General features: G+C 44.7%; 1 protein-coding gene across 6 annotated transcripts in view; it reads left to right on the plus strand.

Annotated features, from left to right (window-relative positions):
• The window catches only part of SH3PXD2A (SH3 and PX domains 2A), a 383,399-nt gene that overhangs the window by 268,175 nt on the left and 100,458 nt on the right, over positions 1–14,766 (plus strand). For 3 of the 6 annotated variants that reach the window (XM_084634157.1, XM_084634156.1, XM_084634159.1), the window contains one exon: positions 2,984–3,028. The exons of the other annotated variants lie outside the window; for them this stretch is intronic. In XM_084634157.1, coding sequence (XP_084490283.1) covers positions 2,984–3,028 — 45 coding nt within the window. The remainder of the gene's footprint in view (positions 1–2,983; positions 3,029–14,766) is intronic. 6 annotated transcript variants of the gene reach the window in all.

A 14,766-nucleotide genomic window follows, 5' to 3' on the forward strand; every position in this document is an offset into this window, starting at 1 on the left:
TCACAAGCCGCTCCGCTCCGTCGCTTTGTTCTTAAGGAAACCAAGCCCATAAATTTTTTTTTTAAAGGCTTGACCCCATTTGAAATTGCAGCAGAAATCCCAAGGAATAGGATGGGGAACAGGATCAGGCCCCAAATGTATTAGGAGTGGCTTGCATTAGCAGGCAACTTTAACTTCTCTTCCAATTGATGGTTCTCTCTAAGTCATGGGTGCCTAACTGGCTTTCAGCAACGTAATGGAAGGGAAGCAGAGGGAAGGAACTGAGGGGGTTGTTCATTTACCATTACCAGTCTCATTTGAAATTGACGACAAGCCCAGTGCACAATTCCAGTAAAACTCTGCCCTAAAGGGAAACCCTGGGCTGTTTGTTATGGCTTTTGTTTTGCTGGCACAGTTGCAGAACTCTCCAGCTTCTGCCTCCCCAACACTCTCCTTGTGAGGCTGCATGTGGTCTTTGCTATTTTTGTTGTTGTTTTTGGGGGGAGGTTTAGAAGCTGGGAGCAATTAGAGCCTTAAGCATCTTGGAATTTAAAAAAAAAAAAAAAATCCCCAAGCAGGCAGTTTGGCGCAACACATCTGCTTAGCATTAGAGCAGCTGAAATATGCTAGCTGTCTCCTCCTTTAGCAGCACTCGGATTTGTTTCTAGCTGCTGTCGAGCTCTGTAATGCCAAGGAAGTGCTGATCCTTTTTTTTTTTAAAACTTTTATTTTAATTTTTTTGATGCGTGGGAATCCAAGAAACCGAATTTCTCCTTCAGTTCTTTCTTGTAGTCAGTCTTGGATCAGCCGCTGGAGCCAAGAGGGAAAAGTTGCTTTTATTCTAAAAAGCTATCCTACATCAAATAAGCGTAGGGTGCTATCCGACTGCATGAAAAGCTTGGTTAAGTACCAAGAGTTACTTCTGAACTGGTGGTGCTCATGTACAAGAGCCACCAAGTGGCTCCCATTAAGTTAGCTCTGCTGGAGCACGTAGCTCCAATATAACTGTAAGACCATGATAGTCATTTCCTTATTACAAATATTTTTCATCTTCAGCTGTTTTAGTTTCCAGTGTTGGCTTGGCTCAGTGCAAACTTTGTTTGAAATTCCCTTCTCTTCTGCCCTCCCCTGCCTCTTTGGATGAAATAATTTTGTTGCTTTACTTAAAATTCTGTCACCTGTGTCTGTATGTCCAGAGTAACCTGCATATGGTAATAGGTTTTGATGTATCTAGGCATCTTAATATCACTGGATGTATATGCACAAACTAGTAATTAAGACAATCTCTCACGCACACACACCCCCGTCAACTCCCCAGGCAAAAGCTTGAATATACAACTGGTATTTAGTTGTTACACTCAATAGCACCTCCCATTTGTAGATCTTAAAGCACTTTGAGTTTCAAAGTTTTGTTACTTCCATTTTATAAATGGGGAAACTGAGGCACTGAGCAACAACATGACTTGTCCATGGCCACTCAAAGAATCAATAGCAAATCCAGAACGTCACTCCCCAGTCTCGTGCCCCAGCTATGGAGTCTTACGGTCTCTAAAGGCATCACACTCTGCTGTGAAGGGTAGACTCTCTTGTTCTGTTGGGCCAAATGGGAAAGTGAGTTCCAGAGTCAATGGCCCTCTGCTGAAAACCTGTTGACCCTAGCAATTTCCATAAAACTCTTTATGCCTTAGTGTCTTTCTCCACACAGTGAAGCTAATGTACCTACTTCAGTGGGAGTGCTGAGATTTTGAGAGCCTTAGCCTAATTTAATACATTGCACTTCCATAACACTGTTTTTGACTTTTTATATTTTCAGTTGGAGAACCCGTTGAAAGTGACTTCTTCCGCTGTGCATTGTGTAACTGGTGAATTGCCAGCACAGTCTAGGGACCAAATGCCTATTCAAAGAATATTGTCCTGTGACTCCAAATAACAGCCAGTCACAAATAAATCCCCTAATGTGTATTGGTTTTTGTCTCCAAGTGGTGTCTTGCTGCTATGAGACTGATGGAGTCAAAACTGTTCTTAGCATTACATTGTGTGCCAGAATATAGCCCAAGGAATTCCACATATTCCTTTGTGTGGCATTCTGGAACTATTATAAGTCATGTTAAGTCCCTCGCAAGATCTTATTTTAAGAAATCAGGGATGAATTTGGTTCATTTATATCAAGAAATTTTTCTCAAAGCTATTTGCTTTTCCTGCCTACCTCCAATGGGGGCAGCGTTTCTGTCCGAGACGCTAGTTCTGGCTGGCCATGTCTACACTCTCAAACTTGCTTAAACAACTGTCTGGTCAAGGAGCAGAGCTGCTGATTTTTAAAAAAACTTCCAATGTCCCCAAACCCAAAAGGCATATTTTGAAAGACTCTTGACTGTTTCCAGCATCCTAAAGCGCAATATTTCTTCCCTCTGAAATAGGGCATAAATCTGACCTTGTTGCCAGACAATCCTTTTACTGATTTACTGGGCTTTTACTGTCAATTCACTCACTAATGCTTGATGCTTTTGTTCAATGCCTGCTTGAAATGCATTTCTTCTTTAAGCTGCTTAAACTCTTTCCATGGAGCATGAGTTACCTTTCTTTGCAGGACTGAGGCCTAATGGGTCAAGAAGTTCCCTGACTTACGCTCCATGTAACTCAGCTAGGGTTTCCCACAGTGTAATTATGCCTGGATTTCAATATTTGGAATGAACAGGAAAGTTTGCATGTGAACCTTTTTTGACTTGTGTGGATCTAGTCATCTGACCAGTATGAACACGTGTGAAACTTTATAAATGTCAGTAATTCACCTAAACCTATGAATTGCTGTGACTCGGATAATAGCTTAATCACCATCAACTTTTCTTCAGTGGCCTTCAATTTCTTGTCAGACTGGTTTTTAACCTTTCTTTTTCAAAGCTATTTTAACTCTTATTGCTCCTCTATGCAGAGCTATGAAACTGCTTGCTTGTTTTTCTAATTACTCTTTTTATTTTACTGCTGCCCTCTTCTTGGACTTTTGAAGTTTGGATGTCCAGAGTCTCTGAGACTCCAAGGAAGGATGTTACAGGTACTAAATTGTTTGTGTGGGGGTTTTTTGTTTTGTTTAATTCCTTGTTCGTATTCAGCATGCCACTGAGAAGAAAATACCATTTAAAATCAGTATTTAGTTCAGACAATGCGTTTTGGGGCTTTTTGTATGTCAAGTGGAGGGAGGCCATCTTATGTTCTAACCTTCTAAGTGTCTCGGCTTTACAACCTACCTGTATATCAGCATTTCAAAATATATAGACCTCAAAAAGAATAGCCCTAAAGAGAAAAGGGGGCTCATTATGGGCTCTAACCCTTAAAGGAGATATTGTCACTGCCAGAGGATGGGATCTGACTCTATTGCACTTCTGTGAATAGGACTGGGGAAGGAAGAGGTGAAGTCAACAAAGGACATTAGGGGTCACGTGCACTCGGAAATTCTCTCCCTCTTGTCTCCGTCCCCCTTCCTCTAAGCTGCACGTTCCCAACCAATTGTACTGGTGCTGTGAAAGGGCTAGTGTGCACTACACGCTGCAGGATCAAGAGCCGAGGAGACTTCACTGATTGAATGCCCAGTGAAACTGTACTAGGATGGACCTGAATCTGAACTCTGGGAACGTTAGATTCAGATATAAACGTCCCCAACTCTGGGGGAAATCTGCTGGGTGGGTGCTGTTCTTATGGCATCACACTTTGAAACCATGATGTTCCTGGGGGATGACTGTGCAAATGGATGAGAAAACCACAAAGTGCCTGTTCATCTTGGCTTGGGAATTTGTGGGGGTGACCGGTTACTCGCTCCCCTGGTCAAACAGCTAGACCACACTGCAAGGGAGTTCATGAGAAACATCTTCATGTAGCAGATAACGAACATGAGGAATGGGCTTGCAGGAGCAGAGTTAGAAGCTATAATTGGGAACGTGGTCAGACAGACATGTTCAGGAGAAAGGGACAGTACAGGTGGATGGAGCTCAAAACAGGCCTCCTTCCATTGTGAAGTGTTTTCTGTATGGAAATGCTCTCCTACTCTTCTGCAGCAAGTGAAAGCTGTGTTAATGTAAGTATCTTCTAATACAGAAGAATATGGAGTCTCTCTCAAACTCCTCTTTGCTGCATAATTCTCAGGGGAGGAGGACACTGTACTTTCTCCTAAGGTCAAAGGCTGGGAGGAAGTGTCTTATGTGTCTAAAGTGAAAAGCAGAGTTTCCTGTCCTACTCATTAGTGAGAGAAGGTCTAAGCATCTAATGCAATCCTCTACCAGTCGTTAGTTTCTATAGACCAGGCAGATGCTTGGATTGGTGTAGATTCCCAGAAGCAATGCACTCTTTGCCTTCTCTAGCATTCCTCTGTGATTCTTCCCTTTTTCCTTTTGTTTGTGAAGACACAGCAGAGGCTGATTCATTCTACCATGTATTATCTTAAGGGGCACATGGAGCAGGTCCCATGATGCTGCATGGATGGACTTCAGCACAGTGGGTATGACTTTATTAAAATAGTGCTAACACTGGTTTTCATTGTTCCATAACTGGTCCTTGCATTAGAATGTTTTACATTCTTAAATATGAATTCTCTCCCCAAAAAACCTCTGCTCCTTTGATATTTATAATGAATTATATAATTCTTCACAAATCAGTTGGTTTTATTCCATCAGCTAGTTCAAAAAACTCCAAGCCTTGGCCAAAAACAATACATTTTATTCCTCCAATGTAGGGTTTCATTCCATGTGTCTGTGGAGCAGCTAGAGGTTTGTCTCACTGAGGTCAGTAAAAGTAATTTATAAGAGGCTTTATTCTACAGATGAGAACTTGGGACTTTTCCTGGAGAAGTTGTCTGCTGCACTTCTCAAGTAGAACTTGCATTCACTGATCTAGTTGATCCCACACAGTGTCTTCTAATCTGGCAAAATTATTTTAGGGACTTTGCCATTTAGTCTGTATAAAAGCTTCATTGGTTGGTCTTTGCCCCAGCCGTGGTCAGAAAGGACTCTTTCCTCCCACGGACAAGGCTGACCTACTTGATTTAACAAACTTTGTTGAAAAGGAAACTTACACTTTGAAGCCTCTGTGGTAGCCAACTGAATGCTATGACTATGGGCTCTGTGAGCATGGCCACCTGTTTGTTATCCAAAGTGACCATTGAGGATGGAAACTGTGAAATACATGTATTACTGGAGATGGCACTTCACTGCAGAGAAAAGATTAAGGATTCCCCCGGTGTCCAGTCATTCAAACATTCCTTAATAGAAGCCTCTTGGAAGCTTGAAACCAAAATCTATTTACTAACCTGTTTCTTATAGAGATGCTCACAAGGGTTAAGCAGCTGGCATTGCATTTTATCCCCTCACAAAGAACACTAAAGTATTTCTCTTCTTCCCTCCACCCCCAAAATAAATAAAAAGCAGATGAACTTGGCAAATGGCCTTATGGGGCAACTGTGCAGAACCACCTGAACAGATCAGTTCAGGATATCCGTATTTCTCTGCTTCTCCTCTGATTTCCCCCCACCCCCTTCTCTCTCTCTATCCTGAGTTTCTTCTGAACAAAGTGGCTATCTTGGGAGTCCTACAAGTTTGTAGAGCATGGCAGGTATGGCCCCTGAGCCTATGGCATTGTAGTGCACAAAGGCCACGTGTCCCGGTCTATCATGGCACTCCACCTTGCTCAAAGACAAGACTCTGCATTGACCAGGATGGGGTTTGCAAATGGCTCCACTTCATGCAAGTTGGGCTTAGTTGCCTAAGTGGTATTTGATTGGTCAGATTGTTGCATCCCTGCCATACTTCCTCTCCTGGTCACATGTATCTCTTCACTCTGCCATCCTCCAGGAGTCCTCGGTGGTGGTTTTTAGGCAAGCATTGGACACTAACCAATTTTTAATATTCATTCCTTTACTACTATAGACTAATTTATTCATGTTCTAGGTAGTACCTGGAGGCCTCAACCAAGTCATGGGCTCACTGTGTTGATTACTTTACAAACGTCATAAATACAGTTCCTATCCCAAACAGCCTACATTCTCAAAGACCAGACAGAACAGGTGCACAAGGCAAATGGATGGGCAGAGGAGAGGAATGGGGGGAGAAGTGAATTAATATTAATAGGATTTGGTCATGTGGACTAATTCTGTGCATAGTTTGGTTTCATATAGCTGCAATCAGTAGCTGGAATTGCTGCTCACCCCCTGCCTAGCCATGATCAAATGGCAGTCTTCTGGAGGCATCACAGCCTAGCTAGACTTAGAGGAGGGGTTTGAAGGAAGGTCTAAATGTGGTGGCCTAAAAATGAAAGCGATCTCCTTTACTTCTCCCCTCTCAGTGAGAAGTTTGTGTGTGTGTGTGTGTGTTGGTCTGTCTGCAGGTACCAGGCCAAGTGAGGTGGGTTTTCTAGAGAGATGAAAATCTGCAAACTAGTAGAGGCCAAATTCTGCCCAAAGATGCTCTCACATGGCTTGTGTTGAAAGCCACATGCACATCTGAAGGCAGGAGTCGTTACCAGGGAGAAAAAAATTAGTCTCAAGAATCCCAATATCTTTGTCAGCACTTAATAGAAAACAAACCCAGCCATTGCAACTCTTCTCCCCCAATATATCCCTTGTTGATATGCACACAAAATAAGGTATCCATCTCAGCCTCTGACTGCAAAAAACCCCAACTTTTGAGTAAGCAGAGTCTAAAAACTAGCATAGCTCCTGCAGATCTCCAGGCCAGATTCAGCACTGGTATAAACAATGGTGTGACATGCATGTTGGGTGCAAGTGACAGTCGTATCACTCGCATTCAGTGTGTGGAAAACAAATGCAGCATAACTAGGGTGGAGAGGGGAGGAGGCTGTTACAGGAAATCCAATTAATGGATTGGAAAGCCCTGCTTTGTCTGTTGGGATTTTTGCCATTGCTCTTAGGGCCAAATTCACCTTCAGTTAAGCTGCCACTGACTTCAGTGTGGACTGCACTTGATTTTGGCCCCCATAGAATCCCAATTTGATGCAAATTAACTCCTGTGCTCACCCAGTGAATGACTGACTAATCTGGGTAAGTTACATGTAGCCACTTGTATCCACCTCCTGACCACTTTGCACCCCGCCCCTAGTATGTGTATCTTGTTCGAAGGTGTCTAACTAGGAACAACAGAATGAAATGAAAAGTAAACTTTTCGGAGAGCTACATGGGAAAATGGGAGTGAGAAAACGAGACTCGGCAGAGATGTCTACCCGGGAATAAATCTGTGGTTGGCCTGGGTCAGCTGGCTCAAGCTTGTGGAGGGTCCCAGAGCTCGGGCTCCAGCCCAAGCCCATACGGTCTACACAGCAATTTTTAGCACCACGAGCCTGAGTCAGCTGACCCAGGCCAGCTGTGGCCATGCTGTGGTCCTCTTATCCCCATGTAGATGTCCCCAGTGAGAATGAGACGAAAGAGGTGGTGGAACCCCCTTAGACTGGATAAAAGCCTACCAAACATTCTCTGTCGCTACCTTCAAAGCAGTAAACTGAATGCCAGGTCTTCTGGGCTGACCAAAAAGGGAAAGAGGTGGGTTTGGTTTTATGAACTTGGGTCTACTTGGGAGCAGATGTGAGTGATTAACTGCATTGCCTGGTACAGCAGCTCACTCTGCAATGCATTGCATGTGCTTCCTCTGCCCAAGCACCATGTATCTCTTAAATCCCTGATGATTTCTAACCCTCTGTTCTTTGTAGTCAGACCCTTGCATTGAAATTCTAGAGCACTCTCCACCATGAAAAGTATTCCATTCCTTTTCGGACACCGGATCCAGATTTAACTCTGAAAACAAAGCATCTCCTTTCAGTTGGATGCCAACTATGAGCCACATCCTGAGAGGCGCTGAGCACCCTTTGCTCCTGTGGAGTCGTTGGGAGTTGTGCGTGTCTGGCTCCACCCCAAAATCAGACCTTATACTTAAAAGCAACATTTCCCAATCTTTGAAAGATAAGCCCCCCATTCAGGAGCAAGAAACTAATTGTAACCCCTCCTTCCCTTATACCCTACCGGTGCTTTTCTAAGATGGCTTTTAACTATATAGGTCTTTCATTTTCCCCCACTACCCTAGCTAGTCTCCCTCACACTTTGGGAAACACAGCTCTAAGGAATCCAGTATGAACACATTGCTGCAGCAAGCAGAATTAGGGCAAATGCCAAAGTACTTAGGTGATTTTAAGCTGGTGGGAGACCCTGTCTGGCAGCTGCTTGAATGATGTCCAAGTGGTTTAGCACATCTGTGTGCAAAATACTTAAGGAAAGTTTTCTTAACTTTTTCTACCTGTAACCTAGTCATTTGGACTCCATAAAGTGAGCCAACTTTCCAAGAAGGGGTGGGGGAAAGCAAATCTAGTTTTCTCCCCCCCACATACCCCTCCTCTAATTTTTCTTGGCTCTGTCTTAGAAACCAGCAGATAAAAATAAAGTCCCAAAACTAACAAGCTAATCTTGGCAAAGGGCAATATTTAACTTTTTTTTCATTTCTGTGAAGACTTTATTGGAAAATGCTGCAAAAAGCATAAAGGAGGAAAGGAAAGAAACTGAGTGCTTGCTTGAGGAAGAAATCGGTGCAGATGGCAACGGGGCCAAGTTCAATCCTTGTGTAACTTCACTGACTTTAATGAAGCTACACCAGGGTTGAATCTGACTAGCTCTGTATAGTTACACCATGTGCTCTCTTCTTCACCTCCGTGCACTGTTCTCACCACCTGCCTTAGGGCTGCCTGTCCTAAATTTTTGAAGGAATATCCTGATTTTTGTCACTTGCAGAACTTCTAAAAATGACCAGATTGTCCATTCTACACATCCCATATGCTGGGGGCTGGATTTATTCCTTAAGAATAGATTAGAGGAGCCTCCAGGCTGGCCTTTCTCCCCAGCGGCATATGCAGCATTTGGCTGGGTGTCCCCGCAGCTGCTCCATAGCAGCCACAAAAAGGTCCCAGAGGGAGATGAGACAGCTCCGGGCTGTAGTAACTCTTCCAGATTGTTGCATCAGTATCCAAAGGGGCGGCAGGGAAGAATGGACACTGTTACTAGGCAAGGTGTTGGGGATATGGGAGAGGAGAGTGGATATAGCATCTTTGTTCTAAACTTCACTGTGCAGCCCTCTGTGTGCACAGTGCCGTCGCACACTCTTTGGGGGGTGTGGGGGTGTGTGTGTGTGTGTGATGGCTTATTTATCACTGCGGGACTGGCAGTTAAAACGATTCAGGAAGTCATGTTGGAAGCTTTAAATTGAGACTGTATGTTATACATTCAATATTTGAATTGATCAAGTTTTTCCATTCAAGTTGCAGTGGCTGTATTCTCCCCCCCCCCCTTTTTTTTTTTTTTTAAAGAGTTAGACTTAAACAGATTAGTCCAAACCACATGCTTGTATGGAACTCCTCTTCATCTTTCACTTCCAGTGTCTCTGCCATTCGTATATTGCAGTGGTAGATTCAGAATACAGTTGACTATACCCCATCTTCTAAGAATCAGAAATACCCCCGTCCATATTTAAACTGTTTGGCCAAGTTCACAAAAGATGCCACAGAAATAATGTTCTATAAATTTGCTTGATAGATGGAACCAATTAAACAGTTGGAGAAGATGGTTGTTACAAAGCAACGCTCTTTGCCAATACTTTGTTACTACACAATTGAAAAGGGGCCCAGGGCCAAATCCAAAAATCTCTAAAAAGGATCCTGAACTGTTGATCTGGCCCTAAACTTTATGGCTCAGGACGCATCTTACAAAGAGAACTTTTTTCTTTAATATTGGGCCACTTATTTAAACACTTCTCCTAATTCTAGATTTTTATCTTAATACTCCTTCCTGTATTTACAAGAATCTTTCCACAATGCCCACAGTATGCAGTATCCCAGACTTTTACATCTCCTCCCCTCTCTCCACATGCTCCTACCAGACAGCTTCATCTCCCACCATAACATCCCAGCCAATGGCTCTGTTTGGTATAGAATCACTGATACCATTATCTGGCTTTGCTGATCAAAATATTGCTGTAGTAGCTCGGGTCATAGATGATCCGGGTTGGGAGGGACCCTCAGGAGGTCATCTAGGCCCACCCCCTGATCAAAGCATGACTAATCCCCAATTTTTGCCCCAGATCCCTAAATGGCCCTCTCAAGGATTGAACTTACAACCCTGGGTTTAGCAGGCCAGTGCTCAAACCACTGAGCTATCCCTCCCCCCCAGACTTCAAAGCTGTGAGATGAAAGTCCTGCTAGTTTTTACTGCTGGAGATGGTCTGTCCCGTCTTAGGGTATGGGTTCACCACCCACCGGATTGGTGGGTGGTGATCGATCTATCAGGGATCGATTTGCGTCTCATCTAGATGCGATAAATTGATCCCCGAATCGAGGCCTGTACTCCACCTCGGCAGGAGGAGAAAGCGGAGTTGACGGGGGAGCAGCCGTGGTTGACTTGCCGCCATGAGGATGGCCAGGTAACTCAAACCAAGATACTTCAGCTACACCATTTGTGTAACTGACGTCGAAGTTGAGTATCTTAGTTCGAAACCCGCCCCCCAGTGTAGCCCAGGCCTTAGTTTCGACCACTGTGAAGTGTTGTTCTTTCTTTTAAATGTCTCCTTCCCTGGCTTTGGTTAGCTGCTTTTCCACTTTCATCTCTATCTCCTCTAGGTTTTTATACCTAATAGAGCTTGTCTACTTGGGAAAATTGACTGCCATAACTGTAGTGGAATAATTATTCTGCTATAGCATTGCCTGGTAAACAAGCCATATATTCTGATGAGGGCAGTGTACGCAGTGGGGCCTTTTAGGAGAAGACCTGTGAAAGAAATGAATGTTTTGTGTGGCCCATAAATTTATGCCGGGAGGTGGGGGGGGGAATCCAACACCAAACTTTTATCTACCCAGTTTTCTTTCTAGACCGTGCTCCTCCTGTGATGCGGGTGCACAACTTCCAACAGTGTCTTGGTGGCACTGCTTCAGAGGGTACTCCTGACATGTAAATGACTCCTGACGGCATTCTGCACCAAAATATTAAATTCTGCGCACAATAGTTTAAAACTGGGCAAATTTTTATTTGCCAAAATAACACCACATAATCTCACCAGTTTCAATTATTTGGTAATTTTATTTCAAAATAGCTGGAAGCAAGTATGTCTGGCACACACACACACGCTCTGTGAGGAATAAAGAGTTAAAGAAACCCGTATGACAACCCGGTTCCTGTTTCTCTGCCCTCTGTTTCCCCCACACACACAGAGCGCAGCCAGGAGGCCAGACACCCACAACCCCTCCCCCGAGAGCCCACTTGCAGGGCCCCCCGCTTGCCCAGACACCTGTCCCCTTCCTTCCCCTCCCCTACCCCCCAGCCCAGGGATCCAGAGGGAGAAATAGCCTGATGCTCGGTCCCTGGCTTGCAAGGAGTTTCCTGCATGCCCCACTCCCCTTCCTTCAGGGCATGCTGGGAACTGCTGCCAGAAACCCTCTAGCTCAGTGGTTCTCAAACTTTTTTACTGGTGACCCCCTTCACATAGCAAGCCTCTGAGTGCAATCCCCCCCCTTTATAAATTAAAAACATGTCTTTAATTTATTTAACACCATTATAAATGCTGGAGGCAAAGCAGGGTTTAGGGTGGAGGCTGACCGCTTGGACCCCCCAGGTAATAGCTTCATGACCCCCTGGGGGGTCCCGACCCCCAGTTTGAGAACCCCTCCTCTAGCTCCCTCTCCTACCCCTCAGCAGTGTCTTCTGTGTGCAAGCTGGGCTCGGCCAAGTCCAGTGGCCACTAGTGGCTGCTAGCAGCATTGCAGACCACTTCTGTGGGGGTGGGAAAAAGAAACTGCGCACAACAATTTCTGCAAAATTCTGCATGGTGCCGTGGTGCAGAATGCCCCCAGGAGTAGCAAAGGTAGGGTTTATATGGAGGGGGAGTGAGGGGAATGCCAGATCTTAGGCTGGTATAGACTCCAAGGGAAGTGTTTGGAAGCACCTTTGCCTGGAGAGGATGGGGCAAAGCGTTAGAAGCTCCCTACAGTACATCAATTCTGTGGTAGCGAGGGGTTGGCTAGCCTGCCTAAATGCAAGGGATGTCTTCCACTACAAACTCCTGTAATTCTGTATATGCTTAAAAAGTTAGCACATCTGCATCTTTGCTAAATTGTATTCACTGAAGACCCAGGCAGGCTGTAACAAGCTGGCAATATATGCCTGAAACACCCTATCTTATGAGTAGGTGCTTAGGTAGGAGTGGGGGGAGCAGTCAAAAGGAAGGAACTCTGGGGAGAAAGTTTGAACTGAAAACCAACATGAATATGTGAGAAAGGGGAGAGCTGGACACTCTCGTGGGCATGGACTGTGTTTAAGAAGGTTGGGAAAGGATCTGTGTATGAATCAAGGCTTCATGTACAGTATTTAAAGGGCTCTTCTGGTAAAATGCTTTGAACTCCTATGGCTGGATATTTTTTTTTTTTTTTTTTTCAAAACTCGTCAGTTGCTTCCACTGGGATGAAAGGGAGATGCTGAGGGTTTGCACACTTCTGAAAATCTGGCCCTTTAACCATACGTGGTCATTAACTGATGTGCAATAGCTGACTAACTTCATCAATGGGCCACCCTCAGACATGTCTCCGCTGTGAAGATCGAGTCTGGCTGCAACAATGCTAAGTGTTCCTCAAGTGTATTGTAACTTTTTTTTTTTTAATATGTCTACACACACATGGATGATTTCTAGGTCTTGGATGAGTCCCCATCCCCACCCCACTTAAGATTTTAGGGAAGGGTTGAAGCAAGCGAGAACAGCCTCAATGGATGCCCCCAAATCTGCTAGCTCTTAACATGAGAAATGCAGCGTAGATGGTCCTGGTCTTTCCTTAGAGAAACTAAAGGGTCGGGGAGGCTTTTGGCATTGGAACCATTTTTAATTAAAAATAAATCTTGGTAGGGGCTGGTGTTGGTGAAGAAATACAGGTAGGGGTGTCGGGGTGGGGGGGAGGTGAGAGAAAGGCAGCTGCAGTTTGTAACTCCCCTGTAACAGTTTCCAAAGATGCGGACGGGGTTACCTTTTTTCTTTTTCTTTTTTTTTTAAAGGTTCCAAGTTTATTAAGTTGCTACGATGCTGGATCTGAGACTCTAGAGTTATTACTTCCTCAGTATAGGACAGCACCAAGATCCAACTCATGTGGAAACTAGTGACAGTTTAATGGCACCCACTGTACATACTGCCAGATACCTTGAAGAAAACTTGTATGGGGTAAATCAGTGGTTCTCAACCAGTGGTCCAGGGGGCCGCAAGCACGTTTCAGGGCATCTGCCAAGCAGGGCTGGCATTAGACTTGCTGGGGCCAGGGCAGAAAGCCAAAGCCCCACTGCATGGGGCTGAAGCCCGGGGCTGAAGCCAAAGCCTGAGCGGTGTAGCTTCATGGGGGCTCCCGTGGCATGGGGCCCCAGGCAATTGTCCTTCTTGCTACCGCCTAATGCCGGCCCCGGCTTGTATATGCAGAAAAACAGTTGTTGTGACATAAGTGGGCCGTGGAAGTTTTCTAGCATGTTGGGGGAGCCTCAGAAAGAAAAGAGGTTTAGAACCCCTGAATTAAATGATAGTTGTATCCAGAAGGGCTAAAGAGATCCCTAAAATAACAACACTATCTGCTACTTCACTAAAAATCCTGTTTAAAGGGTGCTTGCTGACCATTTCCGTTTGGCTTCTCTTGAAAGATTTTACTGCTCAGTTTTATATTAATTCTTATAATCAGGATCTGTAAACACTTGGTACATGATGATCCTAAAAGGGCATTATGAAAACCATGCATGATATGGATTAAAAGAGCTGACACATTTTATAGGCCTGATAGCAAAATACTTTGGCAAAGATCAGGGTTCTCAAATTTCCATAGCCAGACAACCTTGTGTCCTGTGAGTGGTTTAAATGATTGGCCATTGCAGAACATAGTATGTTGGCTATTGCAACACAGCAGAGAAGAACTGGCTTGGTAATACTGGCCTGCATTTTTACCTAGGAGACTTGAGGTCAGTAGTAGGTCTCTGTCGCTGAGAGCTGCAGAGGTAGCTATGCTCTCCTGCTTGGGCTGGGGGACAGGTTGGAGATATGTCACTTAGCAGCAAGCCATCTGTTTGAAAGAGTGGTACAGGCAAGCTCTAATGAGACTATTACCCAGTCCCTGGAGGGTGACTTCACCCAATCCTCACCTCGGCATCCCAGCTGTATTGTAAAGCTGAGCCCTATGGAGAGAACTGGCATACTCAAGTCTTTCACCAGGAAACAGACCACAAGATGAAAATAATCTCACAGGCAAGCAGACTCTTCACTGCTGTTCTGAAATATGCATCCTGCTGGGGGGGCCTACAGGCTGAGATCAAAGGAGTTTGTGAAGGTGGAAATAATATCTTGGTTCATCAAGCAGATTCTGTGTTTCTCTCCCCCTGCTTGCCGGTCTAGTCCAACCCCCTGCTCAAAGCAGGACCAATCCCCAACTAAATCATCCCAGCCAGAGCTTTGTCAAGCCTGACCTTCAAAACTTCTAAGGAAGCAGATTCCACCACCTCCCTAGGTAACACATTCCAGTATTTCACCACCCTCCTAGTGAAAAAGTTTTTCCTAATATCCAACCTAAACCTTCCTCACTGCAACTTGAGACATTACTCCTTGTTCTGTCATCTGCTACCACTGAGAACAGTCTAGAGCCATCCTCTTTGGAACCCCCTTTCAGGTAGTTGAAAGCAGCTATCAGATCCCCCCCTCATTCTTCTCTTCTGAAGACTAAACATCCCCAGTTCCCTCAGCCTCTCCCCAT

Source organism: Lepidochelys olivacea (assembly GCF_965140295.1).
Source record: "Lepidochelys olivacea isolate rLepOli2 genome assembly, chromosome: 7".
In the NCBI taxonomy this organism is placed as follows: domain Eukaryota; kingdom Metazoa; phylum Chordata; order Testudines; family Cheloniidae; genus Lepidochelys; species Lepidochelys olivacea.